Source organism: Elephas maximus, chromosome 10 (genome assembly GCF_024166365.1).
Source record: "Elephas maximus indicus isolate mEleMax1 chromosome 10, mEleMax1 primary haplotype, whole genome shotgun sequence".
In the NCBI taxonomy this organism is placed as follows: domain Eukaryota; kingdom Metazoa; phylum Chordata; class Mammalia; order Proboscidea; family Elephantidae; genus Elephas; species Elephas maximus.
Genome location: NC_064828.1, coordinates 42,120,835 through 42,139,664, shown reverse-complemented (window position 1 = coordinate 42,139,664; position 18,830 = coordinate 42,120,835). Strand labels below are relative to the sequence as shown.

Genomic DNA, 18,830 nt, shown 5'->3' with positions numbered 1-18,830 from the left:
ACTTTTCAGTTCTGTTAAAATTTGATTTATGTATCTTGCAGCCCTGTCATTGGGTGCATAAATATTTAATATGGTTATGTCTTCCTGATCAATTGTCCCTTTTATCATTATATAGTGTCCTTCTTTATCCTTTGTGGTGGATTTAAGTCTAAAGTCTATTTTGTCAGAAATTAATATTGCTACTCCTCTTCTTTTTTGCTTATTGTTTGCTTGATATATTTTTTTCCATCGTTTGAGTTTTAGTTTGTTTGTGTCTCAAAGTCTAAGGTGTGTCTCTTGTAGGCAGCATATAGATGGATCGTGTTTCTTTATCCAGTCCGAGACTCTCTGTCTCTTTATTGGTGCATTTAGTCCATTTACATTCAGGGTAATTATAGATAAATAAGTTTTTAGTGCTGTCATTTTGATGCCTTTTTATGTGTGTTGTTGACAATTTCATTTTTCCACATACTTTTTTGTGCTGAGGAGTTTTTCTTAGTAAATTGTGAGATCCTCATTTTCATAGTGTTTGACTTTATGCTAGTTGAGTCGTTACGTTTTTCTTGGCTTTTATCTTGAGTTATAGCGTTGTTATACCTTTTTGTGGTTACCTTATTATTTACCCCTATTTTTCTAAGTAAAAACCTAACTTGTATTGTTCTATATCGCCTTGTATCACTCTCCATATGGCAGTTCAGTGCCTCCTGTATTTAGTCCCTCTTTTTGATTATTGTGATCTTTTACCTATTGAGTTCCATGATTCCCTGTTATGTGTAATTTTTTTTAATTAATCTTAATTTGTTTGTTTTTGTGATTTCCCTATTTGAGTTGATATCAGGACGTTCTGTTTTGTGACCTTGTGTTGTGCTGATATCTTATATTATTGGTTCTCTGACCAAACAGTATCCTTCAGTATTTCTTGTAGCTTTGGTTTGGTTTTTGCAAATTCTCTAAACTTGTGTTTGTCTGTAAATATCTTAATTTCGCCTTCATATTTCAGAGAGAGTTTTGCTGGATATATGATCCTTGGCTGGCAGTTTTTCTCCTTCAGTGTTCTGTATATGTCGTCCCATTCCCTTCTTGCCTGCATGGTTTCTGCTGAGTAGTCTGAACTTATTCTTATTGATTCTCCCTTGAAGGAAACCTTTCTTTTCTCCCTGGCTGCTTTTAAAATTTTCTGTTTATCTTTGGTTTTGGTGAGTTTGATGATAATATGTCTTGGTGTTTTTCTTTTTGGATCAATCTTAAATGGGGTTCGATGAGCATCTTGGATAGCTATCCTTTCATCTTTCATGATGTCAGGGAAGTTTTCTGTCAGGAGTTCTTCAACTATTTTCTCTGTGTTTTCTGTCCCCCCTCCCTGTTCTAGGACTCCAATCACCCGCAGGTTATCCTTCTTGATAGAGTCCCACATAATTCTTAGGGTTTCTTCATTTTTTTTAATTCTTTTATCTGATTTTTTTTTCAGCTATGTTGGTATTGATTCCCTGGTCCTCCAGATGTCCCAGTCTGCATTCTAATTGCTCGAGTCTGCTCCTCTGACTTCCTATTGCGTTGTCTAATTCTGTAATTTTATTGTTGATCTTTTGGATTTCTACATGTTGTCTCTCTATGGATTCTTGCAACTTATTAATTTTTCCACTATGTTCTTGAATAATCTTTTTGAGTTCTTCAACAGTTTTATCGGTGTGTTCCTTGGCTTTTTATGCAGTTATCCTAATTTCATTTGTGATATCTTTAAGCATTCTGTAAATTAGTTTTTTATATTCTGTATCTGATAATTCCAGGATTGTATCTTCATTTGGGAAAGATTTTGATTCTTTTGTTTGGGGGGTTGGAGAAGCTGTCACGGTCTGCTTCTTTAAGTGGTTTGATATGGATTGTTGTCTCCGAGCCATCACTGGGAAACTAGTTTTTCCAGAAAATCCGCTAAAAAAAAATGCAGTCAGATCCCTATCAGAGTTATCCCTCTGGCTCAGGCTATTCGGATGTTAATGAAGCCGCCTGGGGAGGGTGGGGGAGGGAACAGAGAGATAGGAGAGTAGCACCTCAGAATATAGCCAGAGTTGCTTGTCTTGCTTGGAATGACTATTATATCTGAGATTCCCTCGGGCGCGTTGCCTGTGTGTGCTGGCTGTGTGGAGATTGCCCCTGGGGGGTCTGGCCTGCTGGAGTCACGGTCAGATCCTCCGCTTCCAGCCGCACGCCCGGCGTCAAGGCTCCCCTACTGGGACGGTGCACTCTCGACTCCAAAATCAGTCGCTGCCTCCCGGGGACTTCTCGTCCCTCTAGCCGCGTGGCCGTGCCGCCTCCGCGAACCAGTTGGGCCGCCTCCCAGGGTTAGTTCAGATGGGTGGAGCAGCTCCCCGTGCTTGTGCCGTGACCGAGTGTCCCGGCTGGGACGCTGATCTCCCTGCTCCAATACCAGTCGCTGCCTCCCGGGGACTTCTCCTATCGGCTGCGTCCCACGCCGCCCGCGCGACCTGGCTGGTCCCCTTCCCGGGGTTAGTTCATGGGGGTGGAGCAGTTCTCCGTGTTTATGCTGTACCTGCGTCCAGTCCAAATCCCGGCGGGACGGTTGCCCAGCTGGGACACTGCTCTTCCTGTTCCGAGACCAGTCACTGCCTCCCGGGGACTTCTCCTACCGGCTGCATCCCACGCCGCCCGCGGAACCGGCTGGTCCCCCTCCCGGGGTTAGTTCATGGGGGTGGAGGAGCTCTCTGTGCTCGTGCCGTACCTGACTGGTGCGCTGGCTCCAGGCTCTGGAAACAATCGCTGCTTCCCCGTATTAGTTCGTTCTCCGTCTCTAAATCTGTGTTTGTTGTTCAGGGTTCGTAGATTGTTATGTATGTGATCGATTCACTTGTTTTTCCGTGTCTTTGTTGTAAGAGGGATCCGAGGTAGCGTCTGCCTAGTCCGCCATCTTGGCTCCGCCTGAGTTTATTTTTAAAACTGGAAATGAAACATTCCTTGTTTTCAAGTTGGAGGAAAAATGGAATCTTAGTTTTCCCATCCTTTCCTTGTGCTCTAATGATATTATGGGAGAAGTTTCAAAAAATGTAAATGACTTTTTTTTCTTTCAATTAGCACAGTGGAAGCAGTGACATCATTTCAGCTGTTGTGTTTATTTTAAGGAAGTAAAATTACCTAAGTGACATGCAGAAGTAGCTTTAAGCCTGGGTGTCAACACAGACTCTTAAGAGTAAGAGGATGCTCTGAATATATTTATAATTCATATAGAATGGCTCACATTAATGTAGCCCCTAATTTTCTGAATAAGAAAAAGGAAAGGGGAAATTTACAATATATTTGATTTGCCTTAAGAAATCATCAAATTCTGAACATTTCTCCCAGAGTAATCCCTAGAAGTCCACATTTATTGACGTAACAGTCAAACCCTTCACCAATTCCAGAACAAGAAAGACAGTTTTCCCTGCTTGCCTTATGACCTTTTCCCAGCACATTGCAATTATCAGTTTATAAACGAAACAACACTCCTCAATACTTACGTGAGAAAAGTCAAATATAAGAAAAGAGCCCCCCTCCCCTTTTTTTAATGCGAGAGCCTTGTTACCCACCAAATTAGCCAAGGTTGTTTGATTGCTTAATTTTAATTCTCAACGCTGGCGCAGATGAGCGTTCTCTTACACTACGCACGGACAAGTGGATTGATAGTTTCATAACCAATTTTAAATTTGCTTTGAGAGCCTTAAAGGTGTTCATACCGGTTGATCAAATAATTCTACATCTAGTGTCCATCCTAAAGGAATTTATCAATCAGAGATATGGTTCGATTACATTAGAGGAGAAGACATTTATAGGTTAGCATTGGGAATGATATTAAGTAAACACAATTGATATCACTATTATTATTTTCCTAGATTTGCAATTATAAGATATCAGGCATTCATTTGGCTATCATTTTTGAGTCTGTGAGTGGGAAATAATCCTTGAGAGAATTTAACTCTTGGATTTACCCTTATAAGGAGAATATAAACTAGTTATAAAAGCAGACTATCTTAGCTTTCCTGCTTACGTATTTAACATAGATTGCATTGCATAGTAGTTGGAACATGTAAGGGCAACAGCAGAAGGGTGAGTTGGGTTGTCTCTTCTGGTCCTCCCCTGAGTCAAGGGATCTAGATAACACTTCTGCCCACACACAGAACACTTGTAGGTTTATTGAGTCATCTTTTATTTCCATAAACACAAAAAAGAGATGCCAAAAAAGACTGAATTTCTTTACAAATTACCTGCAACAGTATGTGTATAGAACTGTAATAAGCCCACTCTCACATTTATGTTACAGGCTGAGAATTGCTAGAGATCTTATGAAAGTGCACACTTCTTCCCACCTATTGTATCTCTCAACCATCTTAGTGCCAGGAATGACTTTGAATCTTACGTCATATTCTCCTGTCTTCTTGCTCTGTAATTAGAAGACCATTTAATTTTTACAGCCTTTATGATAATATGTTTTCTTCCCTCCTGATTTGGAGACTTTCAGTTTCAATGATGCCACTCATTTTTATTTTTAATCTTCTAGATGCTTTGAACTTTTAAAATTAGCTGGTATTTTTGTCTTGACATTTATTTGTTTGTTTTTTATTTTAAATTTAGGAGGACTTTGACATTTGATATTTGTGTTGCAGTTCCCTGAATGTGGTTTCTATGGAATGTATGATAAGATCCTGCTTTTTCGCCATGATCCTACCTCTGAAAACATCCTTCAGCTGGTGAAAACGGCAAGTGATATCCAGGAAGGCGATCTTATTGAAGTTGTCTTGTCAGGTAGTGTACTTTTTTGCTTATTCATAGATTTAGGATTTATGTTTGAATAATTCTTGTGTGTGTAGGTACTATGTGTATACTGTATTATATTTTACTCTGGTAACATATAGATAACAAAATTTGCCATTTTAACCATTTCTAAGTGTACAATTCAGTGGCGTTATTCATATTCCATTGTCTTGTAAACATCATACTGTATTATATTTTACTCTGGTAACATATAGATAACAAAATTTGCCATTTTAACCATTTCTAAGTGTACAATTCAGTGGCGTTATTCATATTCCATTGTCTTGTAAACATCATTACTATTTCTAAAATGTCATAACCCCAAACAGAAACTCTGTATCCACTGAGAACATGTTCCCATTCTACCCTCCTCTGAGCTCCTGCTAACCTCTAATCTACTTTCTGTATCTATGAATTTGACTATTCTAGATATAGAAGTGAAATCATACAATATTTGTCCTTTTGTCTCTGGCTCATTTCATTTGGCATAGTGTTTTCAAGGTTCACCCATGTTATAGTATGTATGAGAACACTACTCCTTTTTATTGCTGAGTAACATTCCATTTCAGACCACATTTGGTTTATCCATTCATCTGTTGATAGACACATGGGTTATGTCCATCTTTTGGCTATTGGGAATAATGCTGCAGTGAACATCAGTGTACAGTATCTGTTTGCAACCCTGCTTTCATTTCTTTTGAGTATATACCTAGGAATGGAATTGCTGGGTCAAATGGTAATCCTGTATTTAATTTTTTGAGGGACCACCAAACTCTTTTCCACAACAGCTGGACCATTTTACAATCCTACCAGCAATGCACAATGGTACCATTTTCTCCACATACTCACCAACACTTGTTACGTGTAGTTTTTTGGATAATAGCCATCCTAGGGGGTGTGAAGTGCTATCTCATTGTGGTATTGAATGGACATATGTTTTTGATGCATCATCGAAAGCATATGTCAAACTCAGCCCCAACAGGAGATTTTGGGGCCCTGCCCATATGAACTTTCAAAATTAATTTGGAAGGAAGCAGAAGATTTCCCTTGAAATTGGCTGCTTCCACACCTAAGTACTCTACCAATTGCTCGGTCAACCTCGTTCTCCCGTCCATCCCCTCAACAACACACACGTACCTTCATTTACTACCTTGAATCATTTAGGCAGCAGCAAAAGCAGACAAAAAATTCATTAGCAGGGAAGCTAAGACAGATGCGCTGGCCCCAAATATGTTGAACATCTGGGAGCCCAAAAAATAAAAGCAGGGCTAGGAAGCCATTGACATATGAGAGTCAAAAGTCCAGTATCTGTAAGCCAAGACCAAAGAAGAAACCAGAGCTCAGGAATGAAAACAAGTCAGATCAGGAAATGCGACATCTTCACTTTGAAAGCTAAGACATGGCTCAGTAAACTCAGTCCCTGACAGATGCTGATTTTACCTCTGCTCAGATGTGCACTTCCTGTTTCAGGATTTAGAGGTTAGTAACAGGACTGCCTATAGATACAGAGAAAATGGATGTATTTAGCATTAAAAAAAGAGTGCCAGACAACCACTGCAGAGGGAATCTTTACAACAGTGGTCAGTGACATAACTGTGAAGTTGTCCAAAATGTTATTGCTTATTTTTGCTAAAAATAGAGTCATTATTGAGAAACTCAGATTGCCTTGCTCCTTCCTCTCTTCCAGCCTCTTTTGTTTGCTCTCTCTTTGGCCCAAGACTGTTTGGAGAAGCATCTTTTAAAGGAAATCTATTCACTTTAATGATTCTAGACTCCGTTTCCTTCAGGTTCCTCAATTTGTGCAGAGCCCAATACTGGAGTGCACTGACGATAATCCAGTTTGTCTGTTTTGTTTACTTTGATTTGGTCCAATTCAGTTTGTCTTTATTGGTCGCCTACCATTGTGTGAGGTATGAGGCTGCCACACTTTCATTGTGTAGCTGGATCCTAGAAAACAACTTTCTCGCTAGATGAGAGTAATAATTTTCTTGTTGTTTCTAGGGTAGCCAGTTGCTAAATAAACAAACCAGAAGCACAAAAGCATTAATGCCCTTTTATTAATTTTTCTGAAAAAGCCACGTGCTTTGCCTGGGTTCTCCCTTTTGCCTTTCTTTGGCTTTTCTGACGTTTGCTTACTGCACCTGGCCTTTCAAAACTAGTGCCTAGACATACCATTTCCTGAGTTTGCTCTTTTCTGAACACTAGGGGCTGCCTGAAATAAATTATTCAGAGAAATCATGCACTGAATCTGTCCTCACCATAATTCATATTAAACTCATAGCCAAACTGCTTTGCAAATAATGTAATGTGTTTTATGAGTCTCCCCCCGCTCCATGGCAATGTCCAGAAATATATGAGGATTTTTAAGTTGCATTTCTAAGTTTATTTTTATTTCCATTTTACTTTTGCTATGAAGCGCTGTATAGTAGTACCAGGCAGATTGAATGCAGCCTGTGTGTGGGTGTGTGTGGGCTGCCAATTTGCATGTTATCCTAGAGTCAGTGAGCCACACAGCTCTTCTCCCACAGTTAACCCGATGCGTTCCTCTAGAGTTCCCTTGCCACACACAGAATACCAGTCTGCTTTCCTTTTCCCATCTTCTCAAATGGAGACCAGCATTGTGCTTATGCTCCACTTGTTGTACCATCTACTCTTCATGCCTGTCTTTACTACCTCCCTGGCCACATTTGCTGAGAGAGCTTTTAAAAGCAGCCCCCTTTCTTACCACCACCAGGCTCAGGAAGGACCCTCCAACTCCTACCACCTGCCTTGTCTGTGTTTAAAAGAATCTATGCTGTAACAGTCCATTTCTGATTATGAGCCTCGGATCTTTGAACCCTTTCCTTACTCCACACATTTCTGCTTCCCTAATGCCATTGAACCCTTAAATTATTCAGTTATGTTTAAATCTTGAGCACTGTAAAAATGGCTTGGAGGCAGTGTCTGACCCTCTCCAACCCCACAAGGGGGAAGGAGAACCAAGATCAACAGTGCAAGGCTGACTCCCATGAGGTGGAGGCCAGACAAACCTCATCTCTGTACCCTCTTTACTAATTCTGATATCAGCTATCCCTCCCGCAGCACTCTCTACTTCTCTGCTGTGTTCGATAATTCATTTCAATGGCCATACAGAACTCACAGACCATACTCACAATTACAGGGTTTATTAGGGAAGTATCAGTTACAATTCAGGCTCAGAAACACTCAGGATGCAGTTCTTCCATTAGGACAGCCTCTTCCCAATGGTGCTCACAGGCACATCTCTCCGTGACCCTCAGTCTCTGCCCAAAGTCATTCAGCTTTCTCTCTCTGTGGGTCTAGAAGCCCACCTCGCTGTCTCCTGCTGCCGAGTCTCTGCTGCTGGGCCTTGCCTGCTGGTCTCTCCTTCCTTGGTGGTGGCAGGCTGTTCCTTCTGCTCTGGAATTGGCTCTCTTTTAAGGCAAAACTGACCAGTCCCCTTGGTAGGCCACAGTTACCCTATCACACAGCCATCTGGGTGAGAGTTACAAGACGATGGCTGGAAAGGCCACATGCAAAAGTAATTAATTACGCCACAAGCACTTACTGGCAAGCATCATTGGCAGCAGGATTCTCCTACCTCCTCTCCTGCTTTAATGCTTAACAAGGCTCCAGGAATTGATTGAATATCAATTGAGATGTTTCAACAAACAGATGCAGTGCTGGAGGTACTCACTTGTCTATGCCAAGAAATATGGAAGACAGCTTCCTGGCCAGCTGACTGGAAGAGATCCATATTTATGCCTATTCCCCAGAAAGGTGATCCAACCGAATGTGGAAATTATAGAACAATATCATTAATATCACATGCAACCAAAATTCTGCTGAAGATCATTCAAAAATGGCTGCAGCAGTATATCGACAGGGAACTGCGAGAAATTCAGGCTGGTTTCAGAACAGGACGTGGAACCAGGGATATCATTGCTGATGTCAGATGGATCCTGGCTGAAAGCAGAGAATACCAGAAGGATGTTTACCTGTGTTTTATTGATTATGCAAAGGCATTCAACTGTGTGGATCATAACGAACTATGGATAACACTGTGAAAAATGGGAATTCCAGAACACTTAATTGTGTTCATGAGGAACCTTTACATAGATCAAGAGGCAGTTGTTCGGTCAGAACAAGGGGATACTGATTGGTTTAAAGTCAGGAAAGGTGTGCTTCAGGGTTGTATTCTTTCACCATACCTATTTAATCTGTATGCTGAACAAATAATCCGAGAAGCTGCACTATATGAAGAAGAACAGGGCATCAGGATTGGAGGAAGACTCATTAACAACCTGCATTATGCAGATGACACAACCTTGCTTGCTGAAACTGAAGAGGACTTGAAGCACTTACTAATGAAGATCAAAGGCCACAGCCTTCAGTATGGATTACACCTCAACATAAAGAAAACAAAAATCCTCACAACTGGACCAATGAGCAACATCATGATAAACGGAGAAGAGATTGAGGCCGTCAAGGATTTCATTTTACTTGGATCCACAATCAACAGCCATGGAAGCAGCAGTCAGGAAATCAAAAGACGCGTTGCATTGGGTAAATCTGCTGCAAAGGACCTCTTCAAAGTGTTGAAGAGCAAAGATGTCACCCTGAAGACTAAGGTGTGCCTGACCCAAGCCATGGTATTTTCAATCACATCATATGCATGTGAAAGCTGGACAATGAATAAGGAAGACCGAAGAAAAGATGACACCTTTGAATTGTGGTACTGGCGAAGAATATTGAATATACCATGGACTGCCAAAAGAACGAACAAATCTGTCTTGGAAGAAGTATGGCAAGAATGCTCCTTAGAGGCAAGGATGGCGAGACTGCATCTTACACACTTTGGACATGTTGTCAGGAGGGATCAGTCCCTGAAGAAGGACATCATGCTTGGCAGAGTACAGGGTCAGCGGAAAAGAGGAAGACCCTCAACGAAGTGGATTGACACAGTGGCTGCAACAATGAGCTCAAGCATAACAATGATTGTAAGGATGGCACAGGACCAGGCTGTGTTTCGTTCTGTTGTACAAAAGGCCTCTATGAGTTGGAACCGACTTGACGACACCTAACAACAACAACAACATCATGGTTAGCCCAAATAAAAGCTAAACAAAAATTTCCCTTAAGCCCTCCCACCCTCGTATTACAACCCTGTTTCTTTCCCATATCTCTTACCTCTTTTCCCTGAGTCTGTAGTGATCAAATGCCCAGTATGTCTTACCTCTTCTGTGTCTTCAGGCTGTATTTGCAGTCTGTCTGTCCTGAAGGTGATGCTCCATCCCCTTCCATCTGGGAGACCTTGGCTTTAATTTTGCTTACTCTTGCAGAGTAGTTGAATGAAATGGTTCTCTTCTCTTTTCCCAGTGCCACTTTTGGGTATTTTCTGTATAACATTCCCTCTTCTTCAAATGATATCCATTTTGGTTATTTATGTCACCTTTTTTATGTCATTGCTTTGAGATGATTTACTTCCTTGAAAGATCATTTCTGTTTAACCATGGTGATAACTTCAGCATCAGACTCCTATTTTTACTTTCCATTTTATGCATACAGTCATCCTTGTTGTTTTTAAAGTATGTGTCTGACTTCAGATTCTTTGCTATCATTGTTCATTGTCATCGCCGTGCAGCATAGCCCCATACCTGTCCTCACCAGTAGTAGTACATGACTTCAGCTCCAAGATCTCCACTTGGAAGCACTCTTCTTCTCTACCTTAGTCTGTCATCTTGCCCATCCCCTACCCAGTGCACACGTCTGTTCCCTGTCCTTTCACTATAGTTTTCATTCATTAACCCCCTACTATGTTGTTGGCTACATTTTTCCTTTTCTTTTTTCTCCCCACAGCACATGGCCCATTCACTGTAGGCATGCCTTATAGCACTTTGTACAGTCTCAACTATCTTATATCCTCTTATTCCCATCTCCCTTTCCAAACTCTGGCAGGGCCTACTATACCTACCTGTCTGTAGTCTGAATTACCATAACATCCATTTTTACTATTCCTCTCCCTGAGCTGTGCAGGATTCCTAGACACATAGTGCCCTGCCTACATGGCTCAATGCAGATCAATGGCCTTACCATTCTTCCATAATCTTTCCCTCCCCCATCCTTTTTTGTTGTTATAGATAAAGCTTTTCAAAAAGCATGTATGAATTGATTGATTGACTGCTGGCCACAAGGTTAGAAGTTACCACATAAACCAAAATTCTGGGAGAAAAAAAAAGATTTTTTGTAAATATTATTCCTAGATGTATCCTCAAAGGTCAGCTGAAGCTGAAGTTTGCTTTCTATGCATGCATTCTAGGCCCTGGCAAGAAATTAATGTCTTTTGGGTGGGGAGGACTGCATTGTACTATAATTCGAGGCAAGACAAATGATAGCTACTAGGATGCTTCATGCCACTGGGTGCAAGGTAGTTTGAATCACAGACTCATTTCTAACCTCTCCTTGAAGGGAATGGAGAGCTATAATTGGCAAGGCCTGTAATAAATATGCCATCTCCTGAAGAGGGGATAAGGTTCAGCTTCACCCAAACTACACAAGGTATGGGTAAAAGAATACCAGATGTCCCTTCTGCCTTTGACCAATTCCATAAAATAAACATGCTGTGGACGTTTTGCTCTTGAAGACTATAGCTTACTGTGAAATTTTATTCATACAAAATTTGTCTTTTTCCTAATCACAATTTAAACTTCACTTTGTAGTTCAACATAAACATAATTTGGGTCTTTTTATATTTATCCTCATATCAATGAAAACATTTTCTAACCTAGGACTATTGTAAAAATGTGAGGAAATCTGGAAGAATAATTTCAAGGAAGGCCTCTTGTCTCTTCAGACAACATCAAGTCTTTTGCTGATGTCATTTCTACTGAGACCTTTCATCAACTGTTAGCTGCTTTGGGAGTTGAAAATTAGTCTGGCTGCTCCTGACTAGTTTGCTGGGTATTTTTATTTCTCTCCTTCTTTATGAAAAACATAGCTTGTGTGAGTTAGCGTGCTTAGCCCCAGTAATCCAGGAAAAGATTGCTCATGGTGGATGGGTTGGGTTATGGAGAAAAAAAGTGCATGGCAGTTCCCTGCCCCCCCACCCCCCACAGACGCCTCCACCACTAGCAAATTCTTTTTGTCCATTAAGCAAAGGAATAGCATTGTTACTATTATGAAATACGAAAACACTGCAAGTGGAAATACGTCTTACCAATGCCAAAAACAAGTTCAAGTGTATGGTACTGACCTGTAAAATAAAGGTCTGCAATTTATCTGAAGTCTTCTTCATGGTGGGTTTTTATCAAAGCCTGATAGTGCAGCCATAGCAGAGCAAATGAATGAAAGGACTGTGTTCACATGACTGAATTCTTATTATTTGTTTAGTTTTTGGCCTGATATCTAATAATTGTGTGTGTGCGTGCCTATCTTGTGGGTGGTTAAATGGAAAGAGAAAAAGACTATAAGAATTTCTCAAATAAAGTCACCATTTTAAAGAGCAAAATGTGAAATCTTTCCTTCTTCTTTCACTACAGTAAAAATCCGTATTTTTAGATATTTTTATTTGTTACATTTTGACAGTCAATCAAGCTGTATTATTTTGTAGCTTTTGCAAATATCTGTTTGCACGCATGGTCATTTGTTCCTTACCATCAAGAGATGGGAAACGTATTAGAAAGCCAGTGCTGTAGTCTAAGCAGAAAGTGAGATGGGCCTTTTCTCAAGCAGTGACAGAAGAGCTGAAATAGAGGTAAAGAAGGTGAGATATATTTTGGAGATGAAGTTAAAGAGGCATAATAACCATTTGAATGTAATTGATGATCAAACCAAGAAACCAAACCCAGTGCCGTTGAGTCAATTCCGACCCATGGTGACCCTACAGGACAGAGTAGAACTGCCCCCTAGAGTTTCCAAGGAGCGCCTGGCGGATTCGAACTGCCGACCCTTTGGTTAGCAGCTGTAACTTAACCATTACGCCAGGGTTTCCGTAGTTAATGATGGAGAATGAAAAAATGAAGAGGACCCTAGAGAGAGCTACAGCCGCCTAATAGTGATTGTTTCCTTTTCCCCCATCCCAAGGCTTGCCCTCCTACATTGCCCAATTTTTTTCCCAGATGGTTTGAGTACTGCCCAGAGGTGCCAAAGAACTGATTCCTTGTCCATGTAGTACCGCTGATTTTCTTTGTGACTTTGTACAAATTGCTTCAGTGTTTTTTGTTTGTTCGTCTGTTTACTTTTTTGGTCAAAGAGCTTAACACTCAATGAAGAATCGTGTAATGTTAATATTGCATGAGTTCTATGTTTTTGTTAGTCTGCGAGCAAGGTGGTATGCATAATGATTGAGTATGATTTCCAGAACCTGACCATCTGGGTTCCTCACTACTTACATCTTTACCAACTCATTTAATTATTCTGTGTCTCAGTTTCCTAATCTGTAAAATGGGGGCAGCATTAGCACCTACTTTGTAAGATTATTAAAAAATTAAAATAAGTTAATGCATGTAAAACACTTTGGCGAGTTGCTACATATAGCAATTGCTCAATAAATTTTATTAAGATTGCTTCCCTTCCTCACACTCTAAACAGCCTTTCCCATAATGTTGATAGAATCCTGGTCTGATAACTTTGAGAAATATTGGGTTAAACCATGTTAAAGGAATTCTTTGTCACAAGAGTCTTTAGAACTTTTCTGCATGCTTATATGAAGCGTAACTGTCTAAGATCACTCCTCAAATTCACTTTATCAGAGAACATTGTTTTCCCTCCAAGTTCCTGCTGAGCCTTCAGCAGCATCCACATTGGAGAGACTGCTCTGGGTCATGCCCATGGACCAAATGGTCTGAGAGGGTTTATCCATTCTCTCTACAAATAGATCACTTTGTTCATGGAGGGGAAGAGTTGAGCCATAGAAAAGCAGGAGTTAGGAAGAAAGGTGCTGTCATATAAAAGAATTGTAACTGGTCTACATAGCGTCACAAGCTTCTGAAGCAGTTTGCATATGTAATTTTGTTTCCTTTATAAATGACTTTTGGAGGTACAGAAGCCAGATATCATAAAAGTTATGGAATCTAAATTTTAATGTGTCTATACCCTGCAGCGAGTAGGGATAGTACCAGAGTTTGAATCTAAGTGTTTAGTCACTATTCTATACTACTTCAACTTAAGTTTTTAACCCTTGGAACTTGGACCAGCAAACAGAAATGCTTAAGGACCTGTTTAAAACATTCTTACTGTAGTTAAACAGTTTGTATTTCAGGGTTTTTTTTTTTTTTTTAATGATATTTGTAACAACAAAAACAGCAATGAGCCACAAGATCCATTGACCTAATTTTACACAGAACCCTCTTCTTCACACAGAAATCTAAATATTTAATAAACATACTCATGCAATCTGTGAGCAGGTTAAGAAAACCTTGGAGGCTCTTCTCTATAGGTTTACAACACAAAATATATAAAATGATAAAGGAAACGTGCCTGTCCTTTAACCAATATCTCATGCTATTATTTCACAGCTCTTAATAAAAACTGAAATAGTGTCTTAAACTAGTTGCCATTGAGTCTGGACTACACATTGTCATAACTAATTCTTTTTTAGAATTATTTATGTAAAACCAGTGCCCTTTTCAAAACATTGTGGTTTGTTTTGTGACATTTCTCATGTCACCAAATCAAACCCATTGCCATTGAGTCGATTCCGACTCATAGCGACCCTATAGGACAGAGTAAAACTGCCCCATAGGGCTTCCAAGGCTGTAATCTTTAAGGAAGCAGACTACCACATCCTTTTCCTGCAGAGCGGCTGGGGGGTTCAAACCACTGACCTTTCTGTTAGCAGCTGAGTGCTTAATGACTGCTCAACCAGAGCTCCTTTTTCTCATGTAAAATGAGGCCTAATTCATAAAATACCAACCATTTTCTTACTGAATTCCATTCCTACAACTCCAGGGTTATAAATTTCTACAACTCCTGGATTGTGGAAATTGTCATGACCAAGTAACACAACTGCTACCCCACTCAATTCACACTGTCTTCCTTGAGTAATTTTCTCAGCCATTGCTCTTTTCCCTGTTAATATTCTTGCTTTCCTTCTGAAATATATTCATTTGTCTCTCTCTTCTAATGAACCCCCCAGTACTTATCTGACTTAGCTTTATCGAGTTCTTTCTTGCCGCTTCCTCACCTGGAGCCTCAGTGTTCCATACTTGCATTAAACTAATCCAAACCAAACCTACTGCTGTCTAGTTGATTCCAGCTCATAGCGACCCTATAGGCCAGAGTAGAGCAGCCCCATACAGTTTCCAAGGTTGTGAATCTTTATGGAAGCTATCTGCCACATTGATTCTCCCACAGAGCGGCTGGTGGGTTCGAACTATTTACTATACTTGCATTAGAACTCATAAAAAAATCACCCTGGAGCTGGCCTCAGACTCTGTACTTTGTATTTCAGAGACTGGAAGGAATGAAGACTGATATCCTGAGGCACTGTCTGACCTTTCTTGCTGCTTCCCTGTCCTGTCCATCCCGCACACTGGAGCTTATCCATCTAACATAACTGCTGTCTGTGCCTAAGGGTCAGCTGGCAAGATCTATAGGAAAAATTGATTTGTGTGCTCCAAAACTGGAGTCTAAATCTTCATAAATCTCTGTCAGGGTCCATGCAGTGGTTTTCAGAGAAGGACGTATCAAGCCTCTCTCTTCACACAGATTTAGCCCAAGGCCTAGTCCTTCACCACCTGGCAAGTGGATATCCAGCCAGAAATCATAGTTTCTCCTTCTCTTCTCTTTTTGTCTATTACTTCTCTAATTAAGGACAGTATTATAACTGTCATCCAGGGAAAGAACACAAGGTCAACAAAAATCACAGAAAGGGGACTTTTTCTCTGTATTTGCTGCTCTCTCTCTGACCAGAATTTATTTGTATTTGATTATTAGAGTAGAGGTTTAACAATCTCATGTATTTAAATCTTACCATGTTAGGGCCTCAGTGGCACAACAGGACTCAGAGAATTTTGGATATTAAGGATCCTTCTAGAAAAGGTAGTAAGACATCTTATCTTCTTTATCTTTGATGTGAATTGGTGTACAAAACACACAGATACACAGAAAAAGTCTTATTAATCTACCAGATTTACCAGATTTGGCTCTGAATAATTTGGGGCTAATTAGCAAAAATATTTTGAATTTTTGGATTTCACATATTGGAGATACCAAAATAGATGGATCAGAGAATCTGATCATAATATAAAAAATGTTTAGGCAATAAAATATCTTATAGGCAGCTATTCCTTTGCTCAGCTCAATGCAGAGTGATATGGATTATTATTTTTTTGAATCTTTGAAAAACTGAGAATTGACCATGATAATGTATGTGAAGTCTATATAGCACATTGCCTGGGATATATGGATTTTTTTAGAAATCATTTTAGAAAAGGAGGCAGGGAAAAAAAATAAGTCAGAAAAGAAATAAAGCATCATGGTATAGTACTCACACTATGTGGCATAGTGGTTAAGAGCTCAGCTGCTAACCAAAAGGTTGGCAATTTGAATCCACCAACTGCTCCTTGGAAATCCTATGGAGCAGTTAAGCTCTGCCCTGTAGGGTCACTATGAGTCAGAATTGACTGGCTGGCAATGGGCCTGGGTTTTTTTCTTATTTAATTAGTTTTATCTCATATTTTCCCAAAGAATTAATAATAGCTTATAAAAATATAATAAAATGCCAGATATTGACAATGGATGCTGTCTAACATTTAGATAACTAAATATAGAAGACGTTTAGTTAAGCATGTAAATTCTAGAATATTCATTTAAAAATAGCCATAAAACTTTATCCTCATACCTCATAAGCAGCTTTGAATCAGAAGAAAACCTGTTTTTGAAGTCCTTACCTTTCTTTGTATAATGTCCCACATGCTTATTCTTAGGGAAATCATCTATCTGGGATTTTGGGAAATTTATATAGTGGCATTCCAAATGCAGTTTAAAAAAATATATTGATCAGAATCTATCAGTCAGTGTCAGTGTTGATCAAGATTATTTCATGATCTTATATGGATGGAGGCTCTTTTTTCCATGAGTACATATCAGAATGTCTTCTTGACTTTTTCCCGTGCAGTGATAACCCCCTTCACCTGCCAAAACCAAACCTGTTATCATCGAGTTGATTCCAACTCATAGGGACTCTATAAGTTAGGCTTAATAAAATGAGTTCTGTTGCCACTTACTGTAAAGTTTCCAAGTAGCAGCTGGTGGATTTGAACTGTTGAACTCTTAACTACTGTGCAACCAGGCCTCTAATAATCCTTTTAGTAACGGGAAAAACCAGAACACATATCCCGTTCCATGTTCAGGAGAGCCTAGAGAAGGAAAGAAAGGAAGGGCAGAATTGTTTATGCCATAAAAATCAATGAAATGATGTCATCGAAGGCTGCCAGTGTTAAAATTGGAGAGTGATTACTAGATGGCTATTTAATGGCTTAAATTATTATTATTTTTTAGGTGAAAGATTGGGTTGCACATGAAAAGCTGCCAGGTATCCCTTTTTGATGTTCCATGATCGGTGATACATAGCACTTCAGTTCAGTAACTCAGCCGTGCCGCCATCTGCCCAGCAGTCTCATTCTGCTGGTTGGCATGCCATTTATTTGCTTTTAACATGCAATTCATATAAAAATCCCTCATAATCTGCCAAAATTAGAAATGCAGCTGTTTTAAGTCTTAAGCAGCAGTAGCACTATTCAGTATGCCAGTATGGAGGAGTAAAATAGAAAGATGTATTTGAAAAGAGCAAAACTGCAGCAGAATGTATTTGTACTTCCACTTTTCCAAGTACGTTCAAGGCATTTATAGCCTGTTACTAGCGCTTACTTCAGGCTCAAAGTTAAGTCAATACATAAATAGACCAAATATCTGCTTTACTACATATATTGTAATACAAGAATTGGGGTTTGAATCAAGCTCTGGATTCTTTTTTTTTTTTTTCCTTCATGTTATGAAGCAATTTCAGCTTTTCAGATTCTAGAAAACAAGAGTTTTCGGAGTAACCCTGGACCTCATGTTATTCTATTTTCATCTTCCTCAGGAGTTTTTTGAGGCTCCGATCATTATAACTTGTTAATCCTGAGAACATGATTATGTAGAGCTGAGCTGGGAATTCTCAATGAAATGAGCAGTTGGTCCGTATTTAAAAAAGAAAAGTGTGGGGGGGAGGGTGAATAAAAAATATATTTTTCACCACATAGTACTCCTGTGATACTGAAAGAAAAAAAAAGGAAAAGACACCTCTATTTCACTATGATATCCACAGTCTAATTATTTAGGAATGATGAAAAACTGAAAAACGAAACCTGTTGCCATCGAGTCGATTCTGACTCATAGGCATTAAACCAAAAAACCAAACCCATTGGCTTTGAGTCTTAGGGTTTCCAAGGATCGCCTGGTGGATTCAAACTGCTGACCTCTTAGTTAGCAGCCACAGCATTTAACCACTGTGCCACCAGGGTTTCCTCATAGGTCTTAAGAAATAATAAATATCTTGTAGGGTACACTCTGTCCATTATACTCATCCAAAGGCACCTTTCTTCACTAGACTTTCCTATTGTGAAACTGAAGTCAGATAATTTGGAATTGGTTTACTCCACCCTTTATACTTTCATACTCTTAGGTGTTTAAAAGTTTAGGTTGAATTCATTTGCTGTGTGCTATTTTTGGTCCCATATAATATCTTTCCCTGTATGAAATTCACACATTTAAAAAATTATTTATATTTGTGAGACTTGACCTGTAAAAAATTACTTCCTATGGATTCAAGGCACAAAAAGTAATGAATGAGCCTGACAGAATCTTGCTAAACTGAATAACTTGATACGTGTTTATCTTGGAGGCTTGGTGGCACCAGTGATTAATCGTTAGGCTGCTAACCAAAAGGTTGGCAGTTCAAATCCACCAGCCGCTCCTTGGAAACCCTGTAGGGCAGTTCTCCTCTGTCCTATACAGTCGTTATGAGTTGGAATTGACTCGATGACAATGGGTTTGGTTTTTTCGGATTTGCA

At 39.7% G+C, this 18,830-nt stretch overlaps 2 protein-coding genes across 6 annotated transcripts in view; both read left to right on the top strand.

Annotated features, from left to right (window-relative positions):
- LOC126084369 (uncharacterized) overlaps positions 1-17,691 on the top strand; it is a 410,348-nt gene extending 392,657 nt beyond the window's left edge. For both annotated transcript variants that reach the window (XM_049898959.1, XM_049898958.1), the window contains exon 2: positions 8,557-17,691. In XM_049898959.1, coding sequence (XP_049754916.1) covers positions 8,847-9,860 — 1,014 coding nt within the window. In that variant the 5' untranslated portion in view covers positions 8,557-8,846 and the 3' untranslated portion in view covers positions 9,861-17,691. The remainder of the gene's footprint in view (positions 1-8,556) is intronic.
- PRKD1 (protein kinase D1) overlaps positions 1-18,830 on the top strand; it is a 400,955-nt gene that overhangs the window by 218,160 nt on the left and 163,965 nt on the right. For all 4 annotated transcript variants that reach the window (XM_049898953.1, XM_049898955.1, XM_049898954.1 and 1 more), the window contains exon 2: positions 4,632-4,770. In XM_049898953.1, the coding sequence (XP_049754910.1) occupies positions 4,632-4,770 (139 nt within the window). The remainder of the gene's footprint in view (positions 1-4,631; positions 4,771-18,830) is intronic.